This window comes from Ovis canadensis, chromosome 4 (genome assembly GCF_042477335.2).
Source record: "Ovis canadensis isolate MfBH-ARS-UI-01 breed Bighorn chromosome 4, ARS-UI_OviCan_v2, whole genome shotgun sequence".
NCBI lineage: Eukaryota > Metazoa > Chordata > Mammalia > Artiodactyla > Bovidae > Ovis > Ovis canadensis.
The window spans coordinates 59,452,012-59,478,036 of record NC_091248.1 but is presented as its reverse complement, the minus strand read 5'-3'; the positions used below and the strand labels follow the sequence as shown (position 1 = coordinate 59,478,036).

Sequence of the window (26,025 nt, the reverse complement as noted above, 5' to 3'; positions counted from 1 at the left end):
CAATCACCTCAGATATGCAGATGACACCACCCTTATGGCAGAAAGTGAAAAGGAACTAAAAAGCCTGTTGATGAAAGTGAAAGTGGAGAGTGAAAAAGTTGGCTTAAAGCTCAACATCCAGAAAACGAAGATCATGCCATCTGGTCCCATCACTTCATGGCAAATAGATGGGGAAACAGTGGAAACAGTTTCAGACTTTATTGTTTTGGGCTCCAAAATCACTGCAGATGGTGACTGCAGCCATGAAATTAAAAGACGCTTACTCCTTGGAAGAAAAGTTATGACCAACCTAGATAGCATATTGAAAAGCAGAGACATTACTTTGCCAACAAAGGTCCATCTAGTCAAGGCTATGGTTTTTCCAGTGGATGTGAGAGTTGGACTGTGAAGAAAGCTGAGTACTGAAGAATTGATGCTTTTGAACTGTGGTGTTGGAGAAGACTCTTGAGAGTCCCTTGGGCTGCAAGGAGATCCAACCTGTCCATTCTGAAGGAGATCAGCCTTGGGATATCTTTGGAAGGAATGATGCTAAAGCTGAAACTCCAGTACTTTGGCCACCTCATGCAAAAAGTTGACTCATTTGGAAAAGACTCTGATGCTGGGAGGGATTGGGGGCAGGAGGAGAAGGGGACGACAGAGGATGAGATGGCTGGATGGCATTACTGACTTGATGGATGTGAGTCTGAGTGAACTCCGGGAGTTGGTGATGGACAGGGAGGCCTGGCATGCTGCAGTCCATGGTGTCGCAGAGTCGGACACGACTGAGTGACTGAACTGAACTGACTGACTAGATGGACCTTTGTTGGCAAAGTAATGTCTCTGCTTTGTAATATGCTGTGGACACGACTGACCGACTGAACTGAACTGAACTGAGGTTGATCATAACTTTCCTTCCAAGGAGTAAGCGTCTTTTAATTTCATGGCTGCAGTCACCATCTGCAGTGATTTTGGAGCCCAAAAAATAAAGTCTGACACTGTTTCCACTGTTTCCCCATCTATTTCCCATGAAGTGATGGGACCAGATGCCATGATCTTCGTTTTCTGAATGTTGAGTTTTAAGTCAACTTTTTCACTCTCCTCTTTCACTTTCATCAAGAGGCTTTTTAGTTCCTGTTCACTTTCTGCCATAAGGGTGGTGTCATCTGCATATCTGAGGTTATTGATATTTCTCCCGGTAATCTTGATTCCAGCTTGTGCTTCCTCCAGCCCAGCGTTTCTCATGATGTACTCTGCATATAAGTTAAATAAGCAGGGTGACAATATACAGCCTTGATTTACTGCTTTTCCTATTTGGAAATAGTCAACTTTAAAATAAAAACTACCAGAAGAATGCAGAAAATCATTTAGAAGAACAGTTAGTGCAAGTTTATACCCAGCACAACCATAGCAGTTTCTCTGGAGGTTATAGATCCTGAGATATAGAGATGGGATTATGCCATTTAAATCTGGAAGGAAGACGTGCCCTCTGGCACAAGGAAACATGGAACATTTTCTCACCTCCTCCCACTTAATATGAGCTCACAATTTAAAAAACCTATAAATAACCGTAAGGGAGTTTGAGCAAAAAAAAACAAATAGAAGAATCAGATCCCAATAAATCAAAAATAATAGAAATATATGAAAAAAGTTATAATTGTTTTAAAAATTGTTAAAGGGTAAAAAGAATAGAAAACAAAATGGGAAAAGTGCATAAAAAGAACAGCATATTTTAAAAAGAAAATAAAGACATGAAAAATACATTGATTATTTTTAGTTAATGTATTAAATAAACAACATATTACCCAAAGAAAGATCAATGAACTGGAAGTCAAATCTGAGAAAACTGCCTAAGATCAATCCGTTGAGAGCATAAGATGAAGAATGTCATAGGTTGAAAGACACATTGGTATAATGAGCTCCAGTAGATGTCCTATAGAAATTTCAGAAGGAAAGAACAGAATGTTTTAGCCTATATTGGTTACATAAGTAAACAAATTAAAATGTAATACAATCTAGAAAAAAATAGTAGGGAGTAAGGAGACTGAAATATTCATTTTTCATGGTAAGCACTCATAGATAATATCTAAATTCAATAAATCAAAAGATAGCCATATATTACTTAGAGCAGTAGTTCTCGATCCTAAAGGAGATTTGGAAACGTATCATAGTGACTGGAGGGCGCTACTAGCATTTAGTATTGGGGATGAACATGCTAAATGCACAGCACAGTTCCACATATGTCCTCCCAAAATATTAATACTAATAACACTTTTTGAGAAAAGCTGATTTAGAGTTAAAAATAAGCCCACCAGAACTAACAACAAAAAACTATTTTAAGAAAAAGGTTGCTTTAAGGAATAGAGCTGGAGTTTGGGAGAAGAAGGGTGGAAAACCATTTATTTTTGTGACTAGTCCTTCCATAATACTTGTATTTTTACCATGTCTGTATTATGTTTATTAAAGAAGACTGGTAAACCAGTATATTGTTCTTCCATTTTCACTTAAAGAGAACTCTTTCTTATTAAAATATCTGTCATTCAAACTTAAGCACCAATATGAATTATTGAGCTTTTTATCCCAAAGAAGTTTCTAGAGGCATATCTTCTGAGTATTAATGATCTTTCATGTGTTCCTAGTTGGAAAATAAATCTTGCAATTTATCACTTTAAGGAGTCATAGAAAATTAGTGCTTGGATGATTAGTATCTTTAGTGGACTTGACTAATTCTCTCATAGTAGGTGGTTTTGATCAGTAGTTCTGTATAAGACAAAGGAGGATGGGAAGATGGTCAAATAGCTAGAGCACATGGCTTCAAATTGGAATGTATAGCCTGCTTTTTATGATCCTTTAAGACCACATCCTGTTCAGCCTCTCCAGTTTCATTTCCACTGACTACCTAAAAAAAAGTTTCTACCAGTACTTTTGGTATTCTGTGACTGTGCTATGCTGTGCTTAGTCGCTCAGTCATGTCCAACTCTGCGATCCCATGGACTGTAGCCCCCCAGGCTCCTCAGTCCATGGGGATTCTCTAGGGAGGAATACTGGAGTGGGTTGCCATGCCCTCCTCCAGGGGATCTTCCCAACCCAGAGGTCGAATCCAGGTCTCCTGCATTGCAGACAGATTCCTTCCCATCTGAGCCACCAGGGAAGCCCAAAAATACTGGAGTGGGTAGCCTATCCCTTCTTCAGGGGAACTTCCTGACCCAGGAATCGAACCGGGGTCTCCTGCATTGCAGGCAGATTCTTTACTAGCTGAGTTACAAGGGAAGCCCATTCTGTGACTGCTGCTGCTGCTAAGTCACTTCCGTCATGTCCAACTCTGTGCGACCCCATAAACGGCAGCCCACCAGGCTCCACTTCCCTGGGATTCTCCAGGCTAGAACACTGGAGTGGGTTGCCATTTCCTTCTCCAATGCATGAAAGTGAAAAGTCAAAGTGAAGTCACTCAGTCGTGTCCGACTCTTAGCGACCCCATGGACTGCAGCCTACCAGGCTCCTCCATCCATGGGATTTTCCAGGCAAGAGTACTGGAGTGGGTTTACCTTTCACTTCTCTGTGCATAATCACATGCCTCACTTAAAGGTCAGTTTTCATTCCAATCCCAAAGAAAGGCAATGCCAAAGAGTGTTCAAACTACTGCACAAGTGCACTCATTTCACACACTAGCAAAGTAATGCTCAAAATTCTCCAAGCCAGGCTTCAACAATACATGAACTGAGAACTTCCAGATATTCAAGCTGGATTTGGAAAAGGCAGAGGAACCAGAGATCAAATTGCAGGCATCTGTTGGATCATAGAAAGAGCAAGAGAATTCCAGAAAAACATCTATGTCTGCCTCATTGACAAGAAAGACTTTGATTGTGTGGATCACAACAAACTGTGGAAAAATCCTAAAGAGATGGGAATACCAGACCACATTACCTGTCTCCTGAGAAACCTGTATGCAGATCAAGAAGCAACAGTTAGAACCAGACATGGAACAATGGACTGGTTCCAAATCGGAAAAGGAGTACGTCAAGGCTGTGTATTGTCACCCTGCTTATTTAAGCTATATGCAGAGTACATCATGTGAAATGCTGGGCTGGAAGAAGCACAAGCTGGAATCAAGATTGCCGGGAGAAATACCAATAACCTCAGATAGGCAGGTGACACCACCCATATGGCAGAAAGTGAAGAGGAACTAAAGCGCCTTTTGATGATGGTGAAAGTAGAGAATGAAAAAACTGGCTTAAAACTCAACATTCAGAAAACGAAGATCATGGCGTCCAGTCCCATCGCTGTATGGCAAATAGATGGGGAAACAATGGAGACAGTGACAGACTCTGTTTTCTTGGGCTCCAAAATCACTGAAGGCGGTGACTTCAGCAATGAAATTAAAAGATGCTTGCTCCTTGGAAGAAATGCTATGACAAACCTAGACAGCATATTAAGAAGCAGAGACATTACTTTGCCAACAAAGGTCCATATAGTCAAACTATGGTTTTTCCAGTAGTCATGTATGGTTGTGAGAGTTGGACCACAAAGAAGACTGAGTGCCAAAGAATTGATGCTTTTGGACTATAGTGTTGGAGAAGACTCTGGAGAGTCCTTTGGACTGCAAGGAGATCAAACCAGTCAATCCTAAAGAAAATCAACCCTGAATATTCATTGGAAGGACTGATGCTGAAGCTGAAGCTCCAATACTTTGGACACCTGATGTGAACAGCTGACTCACTGGATAAGACCCTGATGCTGGAAAAGATTGAAGGCGGGAGGAAAAGGGGATGACAGAGGATGCGATGGTTGGATGGCATCACCAGCTCAATGGAAATGAGTTTGAGCAAGCTCTGGGAGATGATGAAGGACAGGGAAGCCCAGCATGCTGCCGTCCATGGGGTCACAAAGAGTTGGACATGACTGAGCAACTGAACAACAACAATCCATCCCTCAAGAGCTACTTCCAGGTAGTATCCTCTTTGAAGCCTTCCTTGAGCTCTAGTCTTGCTTCTAATTTGGTTAAGACCACAATGCTTCATAAGCAACAGATCACAAGTGGGAGCATATGCCTGTAATTAGTATAACTTAGATAGAAGTAGATAAATATTTTGATATGATTAGTCTGATCCACAGTTAATGAAGCCACATAGCTTAAGAGCATGGTTTCTGCATTGAGCAATCCTAGATTCCAATCCAGGCGGTTATTACTTCTTCTGAAAAACATGGATAATTCCTGCCTTACATAGATGCTGAGATTCTTCAATTTCAGTCTCAATAAATGTTATACTATAATTAACTATTATTGTATATGTATAAGGAGCTCATATAACTGTCTCTCATTTATAATATTTTAAATCAATTTGTAGTTTTTATGTACCCACTTTGTAAGTTGTCCAGTACTTAAATAGAACATTCAGTTCAGTTCAGTTCAGTTCAGTCGCTCAGCCATGTCCGACTCTGCGACCCCATGAATCACAGCACACCAGGCCTCCCTGCATTAACATTGTTTAAATATAGTCTATATTTTATTAACATTGTTTAAATATGGACTGTGTTTCATTAACATTATACACATAAATTCACAGAGATTGAAAAACAAAATCTCACTTGTGATAGCAGAAAATTAGAAGTAGCCTAAGTAGTCTAATGGTAAACAAATGAAAAATGAAAGTGTTAGTGACTTTGTTGTATCTGAGTCTTTGTGACCTACATGGACTGTAGCCTGCGAGGCACCTCTGTCCATGGCATTCTCCAGGCAAGAATCTGGAGTGGGTTGCCATTCCCTTCTAGAGGCTTAACTAAATCATGGTATATATATTAGAAAATATTATGTAATCATTAAAAATATCTTCTGACCTTTATTGATATGGCACAATCTTTATGACATAATGTTAGGTACAAAACATTTTAATGAAAAACTATTAAGACAGTATCTCAGTTCTGTGAATATACATTACATGTATGTACATACACTGTATTTATAATATACATTTAACATATCATTTATGCATGAGAAAAGTGAAAAATTATATATTGTGCTATATATTACTTTTATAATGAGGAAAAACTAGCATGATTTTTATATCAAAGCCCCTTGATCTGATTTCCTAAATGTTTGTATTTTGTCATCAATGGTCTCTTATTCCCATCCCAAAAACCTCCTACATTCCCCTGTATGTTCCATTATTTCATATGCCTATACCCACCTGTAAGAAATCCTTTAAAGGATATAGATTGCAGAGACCCTAGATGACAGGTCCCTGAGGGCATGTACCAGAGCTTTTTAGTCTCTAAGCATAGCCAACTTGTAAATTTTAGCCAAACAAAAAAGTAGGGACTAAGTAGATTTGCACTGAGCAAATTAATAAATGGAGACCCAAGGACTTGAGAAATGAAGTATATGAAGTAAACGTGAGTGGGGTTCAATTAAAAGGTATTAGTATAAAATAGATAGCCAATGGGAATTTGCTATATGATTCAGGGAACTCAAACAGGAGCTCTGTATCAACCTAGAGGGGTGCAGTGGGGAGGGAAAAGGGAGGGAGGTTCAAGAGGGAGGGGACATAGGTAATACCTATGGCTGATTAATGTTGATGTTTGATAGAAAACAACAAAATTCTGTAAATCAATTATCCTTCAATTAAAAAATAAAATTTAAAAGATAATAGTAATTATAAATAATAAATATTGAGTGTCTTACTGTAAGTGTTTCATAATTCTTATAGTAAGCTTCAATGCAGCACTACAAGGACTGGCCAAGCAAATTATGGAACATCCATGTAACAGCACACTCTGTGACTGTTTTATTTTTTTTAATATAAATTTATTTAATTGGAGGCTAATTACTTTACAACATTGTATTGGTTTTGCCATGAGAATGAGGAAGATCTTTTGTATTGATATGGGAAAGTCACCAAGATATAGTAAGTGAAAAAAGCAAGGTGCAGAATGATGTAAGTCATGCTACTGTTTATAGGAAGAAGACCATATATTTATGTCTGCTTGTGTAGAAAATATCTCTGGGAAGACACAAGAAGCTGACACCATGATTGCCTCGCAGCCATGGAATGGTAGTATAATGTCACTTTAATGCTTCTTACACATGAATTTTTGAACCTTGTGAATGTGTTGGTGATTCAAAATGACAGTTAAATGCAGACAGAAGAAAATAATAATCCCCATTTACAAATGAGCAAGGAGATTAAAGGAAATTAGGTACACTGCTCAAAGTAGCAATAATAATGGTCTCATTTACTGAGCACTTACTGTGTGCAAGGCCCCAGTTGAAGTACTTTAGAAACATTTTCTTTTTACATTTATAATTTTATTATTAATTTTTTACTTTACTGGGTCTTAGTTGCTGAGTGGGCTTTTTCCATATGTGGCTTGTGGGGGCTACTCTTGCTGTGAGCAGGCTTCTCATTGCGATGAGTTCTCTTGTTGTGGAGCACGAGCTGTAGGCTGTGAACTTCGTGAGTTCAGTAGTTGCGGCTCCTGGGCTCTTAGAGCACGGGCTGAGTAGTTGTGGTACACAGACTTAGTTGCTCATCGGCATGTGGGATCCTCCCAGACCAGGGATCAATCTGATCTGGATTGGTCTGCATCAATCAGTCTGCCTTGGTAGGCAGATTCTTTACCATGGAGCCAGCAGGGAGGCCCAAAACTTTTTCTAATTTATTTTCACAGATCTATAATGATTTTATCCAAGTGGTATAGCTGAAGAATCTGAAGGAAATGTAATTTATTTTCCAGCTCAGGACACTTTGGAAGTGATAATTACTCTGGGACAGCAAGCATAAGCCAGGACTAGGGTCACTCTATTTAGAGAGGTCAGGTAACCTGCTAGATGTCTTGCAAAAGGGAACACCAGGACTGAAACTTTGGTCTGAGAGAATCTACAGCCTGTGCTCCTGATTGCCACTTATGGATAAGCAAATGAAGGCTTGCAGAATGCACACACCTGTGAAATGACAGTTCCAGCCTCCAACATAGTCCTTCTGAACCCAAAGCCTACCATATGGTGTTGCCTCTCAGAATGTGAATCTAAGAATCCTTTGGCCCAGGGATTGAATGGGAGGTGGATAATTACAAAAGAAGAGAGAAAGGATGGGAAGAGCCACAGGCTATATCCTCCATCAACCATGGCCCTCACCACTCACAAACACTCCAAGAGAATTCAGGCCGCAAGCTGCATGTTGCTTTCTGTTAGGTGTTCAGACACTCACACTGTCCTCACAGAGCTTACAGTCTGCATTCAGGACCAGCTTGCAGGGATTATTGGGCCTTTGGCTCTTTCCACCTGTTGGGCCACTTCAATTAATCCATGATCATTAATAAGGAAAAGCAGGGAGTTTATTTTGGCTATGCTGAAAGTCCCAGAGGTATAGAAAAGAGGAAGCAGCTTTTCCAAATTCCTTTAAAGAGAAGATTGCAAAAGTCTTAAGTGAAATAAAAATTTTTTCTGAACTATAATCTTTCTCTGTGAACTCTGAAAAATACAGACTCCAGAATTACTAAGTCAGAATCTCTAGAGGTATTTTAAGCTCTCCTTGTGATTTCAAGGACAAGTCTGTGGTCTTTTAAGCTCTCCTTGTCATTTCAATGTGCTTCCAAGTTTGTTGTGACTGGTCTAGTTGACCCTATGATAATAGCATAGAAAGCTCAGAATGCTTGAGAGGCAGCACTAGGGCCAGACCCTTACCCCAACCTTCAGTTTGGAGCATCTTCCACAAAACCATCAGTGCAGTTCAGTTCAGTCACTCAGTTGTGTCCGACTCTTTGCGACCCCATGAATCGCAGCACACCAGGCCTCCCTGTCCATCACCAACTCCCGGAGTTCACTCAGACTCGTGTCCATCGAGTCAGTGATGCCATCCAGCCATCTCATCCTCTGTCGTCCCCTTCTCCTCCTGCCCCCAATCCCTCCCAGCATCAGAGTCTTTTCCAATGAGTCAACTCTTCATATGAGGTGGCCAAAGTACTGGAGCTTCAGCTTTAGCATCATTCCTTCCAAAGAAATCCCAGGGCTGATCTCCTTCAGAATGGACAGGTTGGATCTCCTTGCAGTCCAAGGGACTCTCAAGAGTCTTCTCCAGCACCACAGTTCAAAAGCATCAATTCTTCGGCACTCAGCTTTCTTCACAGTCCAACTCTCACATCCGTACACGACCACTGGAAAAACCATAGCCTTGACGAGATGGACCTCTGTTGGCAAAGTAATGTCTCTGCTTTTCAATATGCTATCTAGGTTGGTCATAACTTTTCTTCCAAGGAGTAAGCATCTTTTAATTTCATGGCTGCAGTCACCATCTGCAGTGATTTTGGAGCCCAAAACAATAAAGTCTGACACTGTTTCCACTGTTTCCCCATCTATTTGCCATGAAGTGATGGGACCAGATGGCATGATCTTCGTTTTCTGAACGTTGAGCTTTAAGCCAACTTCTTCCCTCTCCTCTTTCACTTTCATCAAGAGGCTTTTGAGTTCCTCTTCACTTTCTGCCATAAGGGTGGTGTCATCTGCATATCTGAGGTGATTGATATTTCTCCTGGCAATCTTGATTCCAGCTTGTGCTTCTTCCAGCCCAGTGTTTCTCATGATGTACTCTGCATAGAAGTTAAATAAGCAGGGTGACAATATACAGCCTTGACGTACTCCTTTTCCTATTTGGAACCAGTCTGTTCCATGTCCAGTTCTAACCGTTGCTTCCTGACCTGCATATAGGTTTCTCAAGAGGCAGGTCAGGTGGTCTGGTATTCCCATCTCTTTCAGAATTTTCCACATTTTATTGTGATCCACACATTCAAAGGGTTTGGCATAGTCAATAAAGCAGAAATAGATGTTTTTCTGGAACTCTCTTGCTTTTTCGATGATCCAGTAGATGTGGCAAGCAACTAATTCTTGCTTTTAGTTTGAAGTTTAAAATGTTGCTGCTACATTTTTATTTATAAATATGTGTGCTTTTTAAAACTACTTTGAATAGGAAGCAAGGTTTGCATTTTGAGAATATTTTGGGATAAGTCAAGTGAGTGTAGATGAGTTTATTTTCACATTTACATGGTGAGGAATTTAAACTGGATGGTTTACAAAATTACTTTCAGATCTAGAAATCAACGTTGAAAGGTATTCTAAATTGTTTTTAAATCCCTTCTTTCTTAGCTTTGAAAAACAGGGCTTCTACATCGAGATCAATTTACTTTTCTGTCATTAGTATTTTTGTTGGAGACTGTCAGAAGACTTGTTCCTTAGGTCCATCCGGAAGACTTTTCTCATGTGAGGGTTTATGTACTTAGTTTTGCAACTTGGTGATTTATAACGGCAATCTACATACTGGAAGCTCATTATCTGTCAGACAATCATCTGGTCATTTGATCTCCTGCCTTGGTCCCTTGGTTACTGTGCCTCTCGTCTGATGTATAACCTCTTCTTCTGATAAAGCAGTTATTGATAGCCTTCAAGGCTTTAGTTATTTAATTATTGTGATAAGCATACAAAGTTCCCCCAAAGGACAATCTTTCATTACAACATCCTTTTCTCCTTTACTCTTCCCAGAAGTCCTTTCCTTTCACAGTTGAGACATCTTTGAACTTCCGAATAGATATCTCAAGAAGGACAAAAATTGTAGCCAGGATCCTAAAACCTCAAAAGAGTTTGCGAATCCCCTCTTTTCTGTGTCTCTTCCTGACCTACAGAGAGTTATTATTGTTCCCAGATTTAGCAAAGGACAATATAAGATACTCAACTGCAACTAAGTTGGGATAAAGAATAAAATTTTAATATAAGGATGCAATATTTGGAACATACTTATAGTAACCATTTGTTACTTATCTGGCATTCACATTTAACTAGACATCCTATAATTTATTTGGCAACTCTACAGAGAGTACATACCCTAAGGCTTTCCTAGTTCATCTAATGTTTTGGGGTCTAAATTCTTTTAATATTTGCTCTTAATTTAAACCTCGAGTGTTTGTAATAACTAAGATTTCAGTTTTCTTTAGCATTTTCATAAAATGTTAGCATTTGCACTGCCCACCTGCACACAATTCCCTTTTGTTGTGAGAATATAAGAATAGAAATAATACTTTTCTGTAGAAACCCAAGCTTGATAATTCTCTCCTTTGTAAGTTTTTATTAAATATTTCAAAGATATGCATAAGCAAAGATAGTAATATAATGCATTGCACACAATTTATTTATACCCTATTCAGTTTCCTTCTTTTTGTTTGGTTTGATAGGTAGGTGTGAGTGTATATATTGCCATCTCCTAAGTCAGTGGTTTCGAACCTTGCCTGTGCGTTAAGAATCACCTGGGGAGCTTTTAAATCTCAATCTTTGCCTGCCTCCTAGACCAATTAAATCAGAATCACTGGCAGTAGAGTCAGATGATTCCAGTGTGCAGGAGAACCAGTGCCCAGAACAAAAATGGCAAATGCAAAGACACATTTTTCACTGCTAAATCATCTCCTTATATTTCACATTCCTCTTCATAACTTACTTCATGTATTTTTCAGCAAGTATATTATATCATGGTGTGTGTGTATATGTATATATATGTATATATATATAAATAAAATGTTATGTTGAATTACAGCAAATGTGTCATTTTATAAAATTTTCTTTGAAAAAATCTCATCTGTCTTTAATCATGTCACTGATTCATTATTAATTTCCTAAAAGCTTATAGTTGGCTTTGTTTTCAAATATTTCTTTGTGATTTTCCAATGTCTTTTTCATATATTTATCTCTCTTAGATTATAAACCAGTGGTTCTTAACTTTATTTGCTCATTAGATTCATCCAAAGGCAATGGCATCCCACTCCAGTACTTTTGCCTGGAAAATCCCATGGACGGAAGAGCCTGGTGGGCTGCAGTCCATGGGGTCGCAAAGAGTCAGACACGACTGAGCCACTTCACTTTCACTTTTCACTTTCATGCATTGGAGAAGGAAATAGCAACCCACTCCAGTGTTCTTGCCTGGAGAGTCCCAGGGACGGTGGAGCCTGGTGGGCTGCTGTCTGTGGGGTCGCATAGAGTCGGACACGACTGAAGTGAGTTAGCAGCTTAGCAGCAGGATGCTCTAAAAAAGAGGCCTGGGCCCCACCTCCCAGAGGCTCTGCTGGGAGGCTCTGTGCTAATTGGTCTGGTGTAGAGCCCAATCATTGAAGTCTTTAAAAAGCACCTGAGGAGATTCCAAGTTTAGGGACAATTGAAAGCCAGATTCAAAAGATGTTTTGAATCTTCCTGGGGACATTTAAAACATGCACGTAATTTCCCTGCTTAATGAACCTGAACCTGCATACATGCTCAGTTGTGTCTGACTCTTTGTGATCCTGTGGACTGTAGCCCGCCAGGCTCCTCTGTCCATGCTTAAGGAGGTAGAAAGAATTTTGAGGTTGTAGGAGGAAGAGAAATGAGGGAATGATAAATGACCTTCATAGTTATAGGTGTAAATGAGGAATTTCTGTTGGGGAGAGCCAAAGGACTTTTGAGAATAAAAATAAGGATGGCTAATATTTTAGAAATGTCTTATTTCTACTGCTACACTTTAACATGACCTATTGTATTGCACTGAAAGCTTCAAAGCAGTTTGCTGTGCTCAGGTACAGGGGTGCATGCCCACACCCGTGTGAAGTAAATGCTCACTGTCCAGACCCCATCTATGGGACCCTAATTCAGGAGGCTCAGAGTAAGGCCAGACAGCAATCCTTTAAAACCTTGCCCAGAACATTGTGGTGAGAGGGCAGGTTTGGTCACTACTGCACTTTACGATAACACATCCCAATTCATTGCAATTCATCCCACTGACAACTGGGCAAATTCAAGAAGAGTAACAGTAAAATCAATGGTAAAACTAGATTTTTGCACCAGGGATTCATATTATGAGACCTCTCTCAGATCTACCTGGTCTTTTTCTCTTTGGCTACGTGAAGGAAGAAGTTATCTTTCTATATGACAGGCTAGAAGATGATCAAGGAAGAGGTCTCCAGAAAAATCATTAAATAAAAATGTCAGAGCAATCTTAGTCTTCTGTAACGTGAAGTACAGAGAGGAAGCGTGACATACACTATCAATAATCATGGTGCACCAGTACAGAGACTGTGTGTGTTCATCAGTGAGACAAGGACCGAGCTGGGTCCTGGGAATTCAGGGTGTTGTCTCGAGAGATTTACAGTCTAGAAGAGGAAACCGATAATTATATAGTGGGGAGAGAGAGGATATTATACATAACAGTGAGTAGAGGCCCACTTCATGGGAGATTAGAGGTGAGCAAGGACTCAGGAAAGCAAAGAACAAAACCTGGCTTTTGAAAGATGATTAGGATATAGGGAAAATGGAATGAGAGTGAGGGAAAAGAAACAGCATTGCTTGTCAGAGTGAATGGAATTCTGGGCACAGGCGCAGAGGCTGGAAGCAGCTTGGTAGGTGGCCTGAGTTGCACATGGTTGTATGTTGCCGTTGCATGATGTTCTGGAGGAGCTGGGGGCAGAAGGGAGGCAGAGTGGCAGTGTTGCTGTCTGTAAACCCACCCACATTCCTCAGCCCGGCCATTCTTGTGTATTATGATGAGTTCCTGGAATAATAAATTAAAAGTTAGATGAGAAGCCAGTCTTGCTAACTCTAAAACAAAAGATGTACAGTCTTAGTCAAATTGTGCTGCAGAATCCTCTTTCGTCAGGCTTATCTTTTCATATCATCAGTGCTGATACTTGGTTGCATTTGCTGCTAGAATTCCTCTTTATTCTAGACTTTTAAATTTTCAACCTCCTTGGACCTAGGCTTTTGTTTTGTGTGATGTTTTCTGGTTGGTCACACAAACATGATTTAAATTTTGAGTGTAATTTCAGTTTGATGAATATTGAACTTTTCACCATGAGCAAATTGTATTGATCAGCGTCAGTAATCCAGCACCCACCTGCAGTTACCACACTGGCACCTAACCATTAACTCATGCTAACCCCTGGGAAGGGAACTGTCAACCCACTCCAGTTTTCTTACCTGGGAAATCCCATAGACAGAGGAGCCTGGTGGGCTACAGTCTGTGGGGTCACAAAGAGTCAAACCTAACTGAAGCGACTAAGCATAAGCATGCTAACCCCCAACTCCTCTGCCCTTAACTTCCTTCACTGGGGACTCATGGCTTTGGTTGTTGTACACTCATTTTTTATTATAAAATATATCTTTCAAATTTACAACTGCAAAGAATCATGTACCAACCCCAATCACCAGTTTACTTACCACATAACTTAGTCAAATCTTAACATTTTGCTCTATTTGCGCCAGTTCTTTTTTACAAACTAAACATTGCAGATACTGTCAGTTGAAGCTCCCTTTCTGTTCCCCTTCTCTCCAGAAGTGACACCATCCTGATCTTAGTGTTTATCGTTGTCATGCATGCTTTTATACATTTACTACATATATGTGTGCGCATAAACAAGATATATAATTGCTTTGTAAGTTTTTTACACTTTAAGTAATTGCATTCTTGAAGTACCCATCTGTGCCTTACACTTTTATTGAAAATTATGTTTTTGAGGTTTATGATGATGACATATATAGATTTAGTTCATTTATTAAAATTACTTTGTAGTGTTTGATTTATGACTATTCAAAAATTTATGTAGACATTTAGGTTTTTTCTGATTTTTCACTGTAATAAAGCTGCAGTTAACATATTCCTCTGTGCAGAAGCATATTGGGTTTTTGTTCCTTAAACATTTCTTTTACTCATATGAGTAGTATTCATTATGTAGATAAGTAGATACATAGATGTAGGTATAGGAATATCAGTCATCCTAATAGTCTTGCGCATATAAGCCTTACCTCTGAACCACAGAATAATGTAAGGAGTAACAACCATATCTGAGTACAGAATTGGGAAGGAAGCTAATGTACCTTCAATAAACTTGGAGTCAGTTTAAGGACTGGTCTTGCTCATTTTTCTGTTTCTTTGACACATGAATTGTTAGAGTCAGCCTAATTCACTGTTTCGTTAACATTGACTTAGAGCCAGTTGCTGCAATATTTGTCCACTGAATTTAATACAATCCTTTGTTTAAAGTATACACATTACCCACTAATTGCCCTGGGAAGAAATGTCATATGTTTTTTATTGACCTTAATTTCCTTTCATTTATTTGTGCCTACTCTGTCCAGATCACTAGGTTTGGTGCTCTGGGTATTCAAAGATGAAAAAGTCATTAGAAAACTTACAAGAACACTGCCAAAAAGAGATGGCAGGAAACAATCATCTGTAAGATTTTGGCATCTGAAATAGAGTTTTTATTTTCTTCCTTAGTGACACTCAAGAAATGCTTGTCTCCTGCTGTTGATGAATAATTTCAGAGTACTATGGATCATGCTGAAGAAAATGAAATCCTTGGAGCAACCCACCGGTACTATGTGGAAAGACCTATCTTTAGCCATCCAGTCCTCCAAGAAAGATTGCACAAGAAGGACAAGGTTTCGGATTCCATCGGGGATAAGCTGAAACAGGCATTCACGTATGTTCTTTCAGCCTGTTTCCTTTATTCTGTCATTCAGTTACGAGAGAAGCAAGGTCACATGTACAAAGAGAATCTGTGATGTGGAGGAAAAAGCAAATGATGAGCACTCGTGATTTGCAGAGCTGTCCACATGGTTCATTCAGATGTCCACATCTACATTCAGTGGTAGATATTTGATGGAACACAAGCTTTATTATGCATTTCACCATTTGAAATTCCAGCTATGCCTTATGTCATATAAAGGTTTATATAAACAATCCACTTTTCAGTTCTCCACACACCTTTAAAATATCCACTGCTTTCAGTGACTGTGAAGCTGGGAGATCCCAGCCAGGAGAAGGACATAGGATCTCATTGTCTTCCTAACCTGTCAACTCTCCTCCAAAGCCCCTCAATAAAATGGCTTGATCCTTCCCCCTAATGAAAAAATGTCTGCCTCTTCCATTTCAGGAATGTTCCAACCACTCTAGTCTTTTTCCTGCTTCTACTCTATGTATGAATCTATGAATGTAAGTCCCCAACAATCTATGAATGTGAGTCCCCAGCTGAAGCTATCAAAGACATTCAGTGTCTTGTGACTCTTCATTTTGAAAGCACGGATACAGTAATGTGGCAGGCCTGAGACTGGTAATACCTTGGTGCCCGATTGCACACCTCATTGTGCAAACTATCTGATTGCTGCCTCCTGAACCACTGAGACCACAGCTCCTGTGCTGTGTTCATTTAAGCTTCGCAGTGACTCTGTGCTCTAGGTATGACATCATGAGAGGTTAAAAATACATACACTGGAGTCAAGACTACCTGAGTTTTAATCCTAATCCCAAGCACCTATCAGCTGTGCACTGGTTTCTTCCTCTGAAAAATGGGAATAGTAATAGTGTTTACATCACTGGGTTACTGGGGTTAAAATCTATTAATTTATGCACGTGCAAGGCACATGGAAAGCACTATATATATGTAGCTATTATTAATATCTCAGTTTTCTAAACAGGGAGACTGCTATCAAATCTAGTTTGTTTTACTCAGATTCATTGCTCTTGTCATAGTTGCCTTACATTTTTGCTTCTAATATCTTTACACATCTAATTACCGAGTACTTTTAATCACTAAAGACACTATATGAAATACCATGCATGGGCTTCCTAGGTGGCACTAGTGGTAAAGAACCCACCTGCCAATGCAGGAGATGCAATAGACTCAGGTTCGATCCCTGGGTAGGGAAGATCCCCCGGAGAAGTGCATGGCAACCCACACCAGTATTCATGGACAATCTGGAGAATCTCATGGACAGAGGAGCCTGGTGGGCTTCAGTCCATGGGGTCCCAAAGAGTCAGACACGACTGAGTGACTAACACTTCACAATAATGCATTATCCTTTTAAGTGGAATAAATTGCTTCCTTGTCACCAAGAGGACTTGAGACTGTCACAGTGGTAATGGAATTCATCTGTCTATACTCTTTTTTTTTTTTTAATTTTAAAATCTTTAATTCTTACATGCGTTCGGCATCGACCAGCAAGAGGACTGGCCAAAGCCCATGATATAGTCTCTGTATCAAAGTTAATTAAAACATCCAGGGATTAAATACAATGCCTTGATTTTATTACCATGGTGTTCCACCTAACCAAGACAGCCAGGCATAGACTCAGCTACAGTAACAGACGGTGTTTTGAGTTTACCTAATCAAAGACCCTAAAGCATTGAACACATGTTTATAAAGCTCATAATACCTGTGTGAATTCCTTTCATTTTATAAGGGAAAACTTAGATATATTTGTATGGCTGAGTCTCTTTGCTGTTCACCTGAAACTATCACACATTGTTAATAGATTATACCCCAATACAAAATAAAAATTTTTTGAAAAAAAAGAAAAGGGAAAACTAAGTGGATAGGTGCTGGTCAGTGTTTCCATAATCAAAAGTTAACTCAGTGGGTTAAGTACTTCCCATACTTTATATCAAAGCAGAAAGCACATTAAAGATTTCACCTATTGAAATAATGGCTTCTGGGATATCTCAACTATTTTGAAGCCAACTTTTTCTTATTTTTCATGGTCAGTTGTGGAGCATTAGAGTGGAGCCAATTCAGATGTTCCTATTTTCTAAAAAAATAATAAGCAGCTATTCTCTCTGACCTCTGCAGAATAGAAAAATCACTCTCATCACCAGTCTGAATTTTTCCTTTTTGTTCCAAAATATAAGGAAGGGAAAATGCCTTGATGTGAATTCTACAGAAATGGTTCTCATTTATCTATTTCTTTGTCCTTCCAGATGTACTCCTAAGAAAATACGAAATATCATTTACATGTTCCTCCCCATAACCAAGTGGTTGCCTGCATACAAATTCAAGGAGTATGTGTTAGGTGACTTGGTCTCAGGCATAAGCACAGGGGTGCTGCAGCTTCCTCAAGGTCAGTAGAATATATTTCTTTTTTTTCTTCCTCTGATATCATCTCAAACAATTGTGTTAAGTTTGTTCTGTTTAATTTCATCATTATTTTAAATTTATAATTTTTATCACATTGTTCTAGCACCTTTTCCTGTCTAGAGCAATTCTTCAGAAACATTTTACCCTTTAAAAGCCTCAGAGCTTTTAGTTGCAGAATATGGTGATACATTTACAGATCAATACATTTAGGAACTGGTGGGGCATTGCCTTTCCTTTGCTAAATTAATTTCTAACTCCATGAACATGTTGTTAGGGGCTGTCCTTGAATCAACTATACTCCATTTTTAAAAAAAGGTTCTTGACTAAGTCCATATCTAATTATAAGGTCCCATGATATACTGAATTCCTCTGCAGTTGTATAATTTTATAGAGATACAAGAATTTAAGAAAATGCTCATTGATTTATTCATCTGTTCACACGTGTGTAACCTGGCCCTCCCTGTCTTCATGGAACTAACTATCCAGTTAGGGAGAGAAGCGTGAAATAAATAAAAATACACATAAATGTTTATGTACAAATGGTGGTAAACACTATGAAAGAAGATACAGGGCACTCTGACATGATAATAATATGGGGACCTAATTTAAGTAGGTAAGTCACAGAACCCCATTAAGAAAGTGAGATTGACCAGTATTGCAATGGGACCTAAGTAGGGACTGGAAGTACTTGGCAGGGCAGCAGCCACCTTACTACATTTTATATCATATGTACCCTTGTGCATATGCATTTAAATCTTACACTGTGGTAAAGGAATTTTTTTTACAGTGCTGCAATAAAATTGGATTATTTAGCTCTGTTCTTGTCTGATATCTAAAAAATTAATATTTCATACTTCCAAATAGGGGGAAAAATAAGGTGAGATTGAGCTGAGACCTGAAGGATGAGTAGGAGGCAGATAAAGAATGAGAAGAAATACATTTCAAGAAGAAGCAATAGCATGTGTGAAGGCAGTTAGCAGGAAAAGAATTGGGTGTTTGAAGACTTCTGAGACAGGCAGTGTGCTAGGAGTGTGGGGAGTGGGGGGCCAGTGGCTGGCCAGGTGGGCAGCAGCAGGTCTGCACAGCCTCGATAGGCTCTTTTTGGGTTCCATTCTGAGTCCAGTGAAAGCTTGTCAGCTTGCTTTCCCCTGGGGTTTTTTTGTTTTGTTTTGTTTTTGCTGAGATCTCTGGGACTGTTGTGTGGGGAAGGGACTTGGTTGATGGGAGTGGCACCAGAATAAATGTAGGGAAACCAGTTAGAGGCAACAGTGACTCAGTGTAATCAAAAGGGGATAATGGCTTGACAAGCCTCTAGGTTCAGCTCAGTTCAGTCACTCAGTCGTGTCCGACTCTTTGCAACCCCATGAATCGCAGCACACCAAGCCTCCCTGTCCATCACCAACTCCTGGAGTTCACTCAAACTCATGTCCATCGAGTCAGTGATGCCATCCAGCCATCTCATCCTCTCTCATCCCCTTCTCCTCCTACCCCCAATCCCTCCCAGCATCAGAGTCTTTTCCAATGAGTCAACTCTTCGCATGAGGTGGCCAAAGTAATGGAGTTTCAGCTTTAGCATCATTCCTTCCAATGAACACCCAGGACTGATCTCCTTTAGAATGGACTGGTGGGATCTCCTTGCAGTCCAAGGGACCCTCAAGAGTCTTCTCCAACACCACGGTTCAAAAGCATCAATTCTTCGGCGCTCAGTTTTCTTCACAGTCCAACTCTCACATCCATCCATGACCACTGGAAAAACCATAGCCTTAACTAGATGGACCTTTGTTGGCAAAGTAATGTCTCTGCTTTTCAATATGCTATCTAGGTTGGTCATAACTTTTCTTCCAAGGAGTAAGCGTCTTTTAATTTCATGGCTGCAGTCACCATCTGCGGTGATTTTGGAGCCCAAAAAAATAAAGTCTGACACTGTTTCCACTGTTTCCCCATCTATTTCCCATGAAGTGATGGGACCAGATGCCATGATCTTCATTTTCTGAATGTTGAGCTTGAAGCCAACTTTTTCACTCTCCTCTTTCACTTCATCAAGAGGCTTTTTAGCTCCTCTTCACTTTCTGCCATAAGGGTGGTGTCATCTGCATATCTGAGATTATTGATATTTCTCCCGGCAGTTTGATTCCAGCTTGTGCTTCTTCCAGCCCAGCGTTTCTCATGATGTACTCTGCATAGAAGTTAAATAAGCAGGGTGACAATATACAGCATTGACGTACTCCTTTTCCTATTTGGAGCCTCTAGGTTAGCTGGCTGGAAAAACTATTCCCTCTCCAGTTTCCTGAAAACTAATTACCAAATGATAAATTTAAAAAAAAATTCCCCAGTGATCAATTAGTTGGATTTTCAATTTGCCAAGTAACTGAGTTGTTGAATCTATTAAATCTGTTAAACAAAGTTTTAAATCAGGTTTAGGACCATTCTCCATAACCATTTTAGCACCAGAGGACAGAGAAAGGGACATATTTGAAGGCAGAGGTGAGGGTGAGGGAAGGAGCAAAAGTAAACTCAGCATCTGAAGTGGGAAACAGGATCTTGACTGACGTTCAGTCAAGTTGGACTGACAGAGCTTCAGGAAATGGCTGCAGTGAGCACACGTAGACAAATGCTTCAGATAAATTCTAGGATTTTGCATAGTTGTGTTTTCACTGAAATGCCATTCTGCAACTTTTTCTGGAGCTTCTTCCATTTTGATAAAGATGGTAGCTGTAAAACTGGAAAGAGTTGGAAACATACATGCTGTGTTTTATAGGTAAAATCAGCAGGACTGGCTGTTGGATTGATTTGGAGGAGAATGAAGAAGCTGGGCATGTGAGGGACAAGGAGACTGACATTAGATTAGGAATGAGAATTTTCTAGAGAAAGGCAAAAAAGCCGTATGCATTTACCCTCCACCTAATGTCAAGGAAGGAAAGAAGGACTGCAACAGAACCACTTAGAGCACTGGACACGTGTCCCTTGAAGTTTGTGGGCACTATTGCGGGAAAAGTGAATCTACAGGTGGAATGGTGTGAACCACCTAGAACAGCAGAATGTGGCCTGCACTTGCAAAGTTTCCTGGGGCTAAAGCACTATGGGGTGCTTTGGGAGGTAACCAGGGTTGGCTATTTTGAAAGTAACCTGCCCAAGAAGACTGCCTACAGCATAAGCAGCTGCCAACAGAAAGAACCTGGAAGAGATGTAAGACCTGGAACGTGGAAGGGGCCAAGATTAGGGGGAAGGGTGTTACATCTGCCAGAGAATGCTACACTGGGAGTTCCTCATAGAAAAGGGGTCTCCAGAGAACCCTCAAAGCACCCCACTGGAGAAACAGCCGGCCTTTGGGAATTAACAGCAGATTACAGCTGTGCCAGTCAAGTAAGACTTTCTGCCCATATCTAATTTGGGAAAGATTAAAGCAGAAAAAATCTACTCCTGGTGAAGAGGGAATGACAAGGAAAACTGTCTCAGCCTGGACTCTCTGAGCACAAATACAAGATTCTGTGTAGGAGTGGGACAGAAGTGTGGGCACGCTGAGACACATCAGCTTAAATTAACATGGTTTTCATCTGTTCATCATAAAGAACCAGGAGAGGAATACACAGAGCCCGCTGTTTTCTAATGATCTCCTATTTCTGTTTGGTCTTAATCCCACAGGTTTAGCCTTTGCAATGTTGGCAGCTGTGCCTCCAGTGTTTGGCCTATACTCTTCATTTTACCCTGTTATCATGTATTGTTTTTTTGGAACTTCCCGACACGTATCCATAGGTAAACCTTATAGTTGATGTTTTACTACCTTTCCTTTTGGATTTCCCAGCTTTGCAATGTGCTGAAGAAATAGCATGTTTGTTATTAGGATATCAAACTTTTGTTACTGTATGCCCAATAGGTGCTTTTAAAAAATACACTCTCCCTCAAGATTTCTAGAATTAATAGCTTTCTTATAATATGGGCATAATAGAAAAAGACAGTTTTCTTGTCTAAAAAGACAAGAAATCTGTGATGTAAGTATTTCGGTTCATAATACAATTTGCTTGCATCTGTGTTTTCTTTTTATTTATTAATGATACTTCAAGTTCCTATTGCTATGCATACATTGCATTTGCATCTTATTTTAGACACTGAATTGTACATGGTTTCTCTTTAGTGTATTCAGGATCAGGTTTATATGGGTTTCATAATAGTGTTGGTGCTGCCAGCCAACACAGACACACACACAGACACACACACACACACACACGTCTCAGATGTTCATTGCTAGGTAACAAACATGCCCAAAATTTAGCAGCTAAAAACAATCATTTGATTATCTCTCATAGTTTCTGTGGGTCAGGATTTGGGAAGGGCTTAACTGGACGGTTTTGGCTCAGCATCTCTCAAGCATTTGAGAGTCAGGTGGGAGCTGGAGCCAGAGCAGCTACAGGAGGTGGGTCTCCCTCTCCCTCTCCCCTTATTCTTACCTCTCACCCCACCCTCTCTCCATGGGGTCCTTTCTAGGGCTTTCTCATACACAGGGTTGAAGCACAAGCAAGCAGCACAGCTCTCAGGCAGAAGTCATACTGTCTTGTGTTACGTAGCCTCACAGGTCACACAGTATCACTTCTGCTGCATTTTCTTGGTTGCTAGCATGCCACAAGTCCACCCAGATTCAAGGAGAGAGGAATTAGGCCACCTCTTCATGGGAAAATGTCAAAGTTCTAGAAGAGTGTATGGAATGGAAGATTCTGTCACTGTGCAGTGCTATTTCAGTGAGGATTTATTGGCCTCACCTGTCTCTCCTGGGATACTGGCAATAATCATATCAGATATGCTGCAAATCATTTCTCTGATTAATACTTCATTATTTCAGGTCCATTTGCCGTTATTAGCCTGATGATAGGCGGTGTGGCTGTTCGATTAGTACCAGATGATATAGTCATTCCAGGAGGAGTAAATGCAACCAATGGGACAGAGGCAAGAGATGCCTTGAGAGTAAAAGTCGCCATGTCTGTGACCTTACTTTCAGGAATCATTCAGGTAAGACTCACAGATGTGGAAATAAGCTCTCATTTGCTCATTTAATATATACCTTTCGAGCACTCCTGGTTGGTCGTGAGCAGGGTCAGCCAGCAAAACTCCAGAGCTTAGGGTTTGTAGCTCAAGAATGCCAGTCCCACTGCATGCTTTACTCAAATTGATATAGAGTAGGAACTAGCTAGCTTCCGTTGGGTACTTTAGAGGTTCTAAAAGCAAGGCTAGCTTGAAGCAGGGTGGGTTAGTAATGGGAAAAGGCATTTTTTATCTGCCTGGAAGGAGCAAGCAATGACATGACTAAGTGTGCCCCCACTTCTGAGGGACAGGGAGCATAAAAAGGGTGCCCAGTGCTTTGTGGGGCTCCAGGCCCCTCCAAATATTGTTGTTTTCTGAAGAACCACTGACTGATTTGTTAGCTACTTACCTGCTATAGATACAAATTTGTAGTGTTAGAAAGTGGTCCAGAAAAAACTTTGGGATGTTTTCCGTTGGATTTAATTTCCTGATCTATCATGTGATTTATTTGTCTCTTTGTCATTAAAAAAAAAAAGTTTTGCCTAGGTGTCTGTAGATTTGGATTTGTGGCCATATATCTCACGGAGCCCCTGGTCCGTGGGTTTACCACTGCTGCAGCTGTGCATGTCTTCACCTCCATGTTAAAATACCTGTTTGGAGTTAAAACAAAGCGGTACAGTGGGATCTTTTCAGTGGTGTATGTAAGTAAGCAACGTCCCGACTTACTGGTACTTGTTTCCCTTCTTTATTTTTCCTCCTTCTTTCCCCTATCTCAAGGCTCACTTTGCTTATTTCTAAGAATTTCAGTAGAATGGAGAAGATTTAGTCATTCTAAGGCTTTTCTGAGAAGAGCATTACAAGGGGAATTAAATCTTAAAGTTTCATTTCATTAATATGTGATACTACTTACCTCACAAGAAATTTTTTGTCAGGTCTTTATTTGGTGGCCACAACTTTAGCCTAATTAGCTCCAGAGACAGCTTCTTCATAAGATCAGATTAGGTTCTCTTTGGGAAAGTGAAAGTGAAAGTTGCTTATTCATGTCTGACTCTGCAACCCCATGGACAGTAGCCCACTAGGCTCCTCTGCCCGTGGAATTTTCCAGGCAACAATACCAGAGTGGGTTGGCATATCCTCCTCCGGAGGATCTTCCCAAGCCAGGATTGAACCTATGTTTCTTTTGTTCTCCTGCATTACAAGCAGGTTCTTTACCATCTGAGCCACCAGGGAAGTCAACTTAAAGTCATTCTGGGATAACATCTCTCTCTTAAAAACTGCTTGCTCAAGCAGGTGAAAATTGGAAATCCATAAAGGATTTGACTAACACACCTAACCAGTTTAATCTAATATGATGTACATAGACCCTTCCACCCAACTAAGAGAAAATATAAATTACTTACAAGCATGTAGGTAACAATGGTAATAATTGATCATGTTGAAAATGGTCACATACAGCTGACCACAACTTCTAAAAATTCAGTTTCACATGGTGCAATATAATTAATGATTGATAACTAAAGATGGCTTAAACCCCCCATACATTTGGAAACTAAAAACATATTTCTAAGTAGCCCATGGATAAAGAGAAAATTATGAAATAATTAGAACCAAATGACAGTGGAACTGCTTCTTATGAAAACTTCTGAAATGCTGCTAAAGATATTTTTGGAATGAAAGACCTATTTGGCCTTTGTAAGAATTTATGTGTCACACACTGTGTTAGGCAGAGCAGTGAGCTTACAGTTCAATAGGAAGACAAATGTATTAGTTGCTTAGTTGTGTCCGACTCTTTGCAACTCCATAGACTGTAGCCCACCAGGCTCCTCTGTCTATGGAATTCTCCAGGCAGGAATACAGGAGTGGATTGCCATTTTCATCTCCAAGGTATCTTCCTGACCCAGTGATTGAACCCAGGTCACCTGCATTGCAGGCAAGCTCTTTACCTTCTGAGCTATAGGGAAGTCCCCAGTACAATGGGAAGACAAATAGTAAATCCGAAGAATTGATGGTTTTGAACTGTGGTGTTGGAGAAGACTCTTGAGAGTCCCTTGGACTACAAGGAGATCCAACCAGTCCATTCTGAAGGAGATCAGCCCTGGGATTTCTTTGGAAGCAATGATGCTAAAGCTGAAACTCCAGTACTTCGGCCACCTCATGTGAAGAGTTGACTCATTAGAAAAGACTCTGATGCTGGGAGGGATCAAGGGCAGGAGAAGGGGATGACAGAGGATGAGATGGCTGGATGGCATCACTGACTCGATGGACGTGAGTCTGAGTGAACTCTGGGCGTTGGTGATGGACAGGGAGGCCTGGTGTGCTGCGATTCATGGGGTCACAAAGAGTCGGACACAACTGAGTGACTGAACTGAACTGAATCACATAAATGGGCTGCCCAGGTGGCTCAGTGGTGAAGAATCCACCTTCTATTGCAGAAAATGCAGGTTTGATCCCTGAGTCAGGATGATCCCTTGGAGATGAAAATGGCAACCCACTCCAGTATTCCTGCCTGGAAAATTCCATGAACAGAGGAACCTGGCAGGCTACAGTCCATGGGGTCACAAAACGGTCAGACATGACTTAGCAACCAAAACAAGTCACATAAATGTGTAATTAAGCATAAATTGTGTTAAGTGCTATGAAAGAAAAATCAGGCTGCTATGAAAATTGAATAGGGAGACCTTTAGATTAGGTATCTATAATTCATACACACAAGATGGCGGAGTAGAAGAACGTGCGCTCATCTTCTCCTGCGAGAACTCCAAAGTTACAACCGAAATCTGGTCAATACCGAAATCTGATTATTCTTTGCAACCAAAGATGAAGTTCTATACAGTCAGCAAAATACAAGACCAGGAGCTGACTGTGGCTCAGATCATGAACTCACTGCAAAATTCAGACTTAAATTGAAGAAAATAGGGAAAACCACTAGACCATTCAGGTATGAATCCCTTATGATTATACAGAGGGAGTGACAAATAGATTCAAGGGATTAGATCTGATAGAGTCCCTGAAGAACTATGGATGGACAGAGGTTCCTGACATTGTACAGGAGACAGGGATCAAGATCATCCCCAAGAAAAAGAAATGCAAAAAGGTGGAATGGTTGTCTGTTGAGGCCTTACAAAT

At 40.2% G+C, this 26,025-nt stretch overlaps 1 protein-coding gene across 2 annotated transcripts in view; it reads left to right on the top strand.

Moving 5' to 3' along the window:
• The window catches only part of SLC26A5 (solute carrier family 26 member 5), a 70,209-nt gene that overhangs the window by 13,816 nt on the left and 30,368 nt on the right, over positions 1-26,025 (top strand). For both annotated transcript variants that reach the window (XM_069587825.1, XM_069587824.1), the window contains exons 2-6: positions 15,252-15,456; positions 17,730-17,869; positions 21,529-21,639; positions 22,721-22,887; positions 23,436-23,600. In XM_069587825.1, coding sequence (XP_069443926.1) covers positions 15,305-15,456; positions 17,730-17,869; positions 21,529-21,639; positions 22,721-22,887; positions 23,436-23,600 — 735 coding nt within the window. In that variant the 5' untranslated portion in view covers positions 15,252-15,304. The remainder of the gene's footprint in view (positions 1-15,251; positions 15,457-17,729; positions 17,870-21,528; positions 21,640-22,720; positions 22,888-23,435; positions 23,601-26,025) is intronic.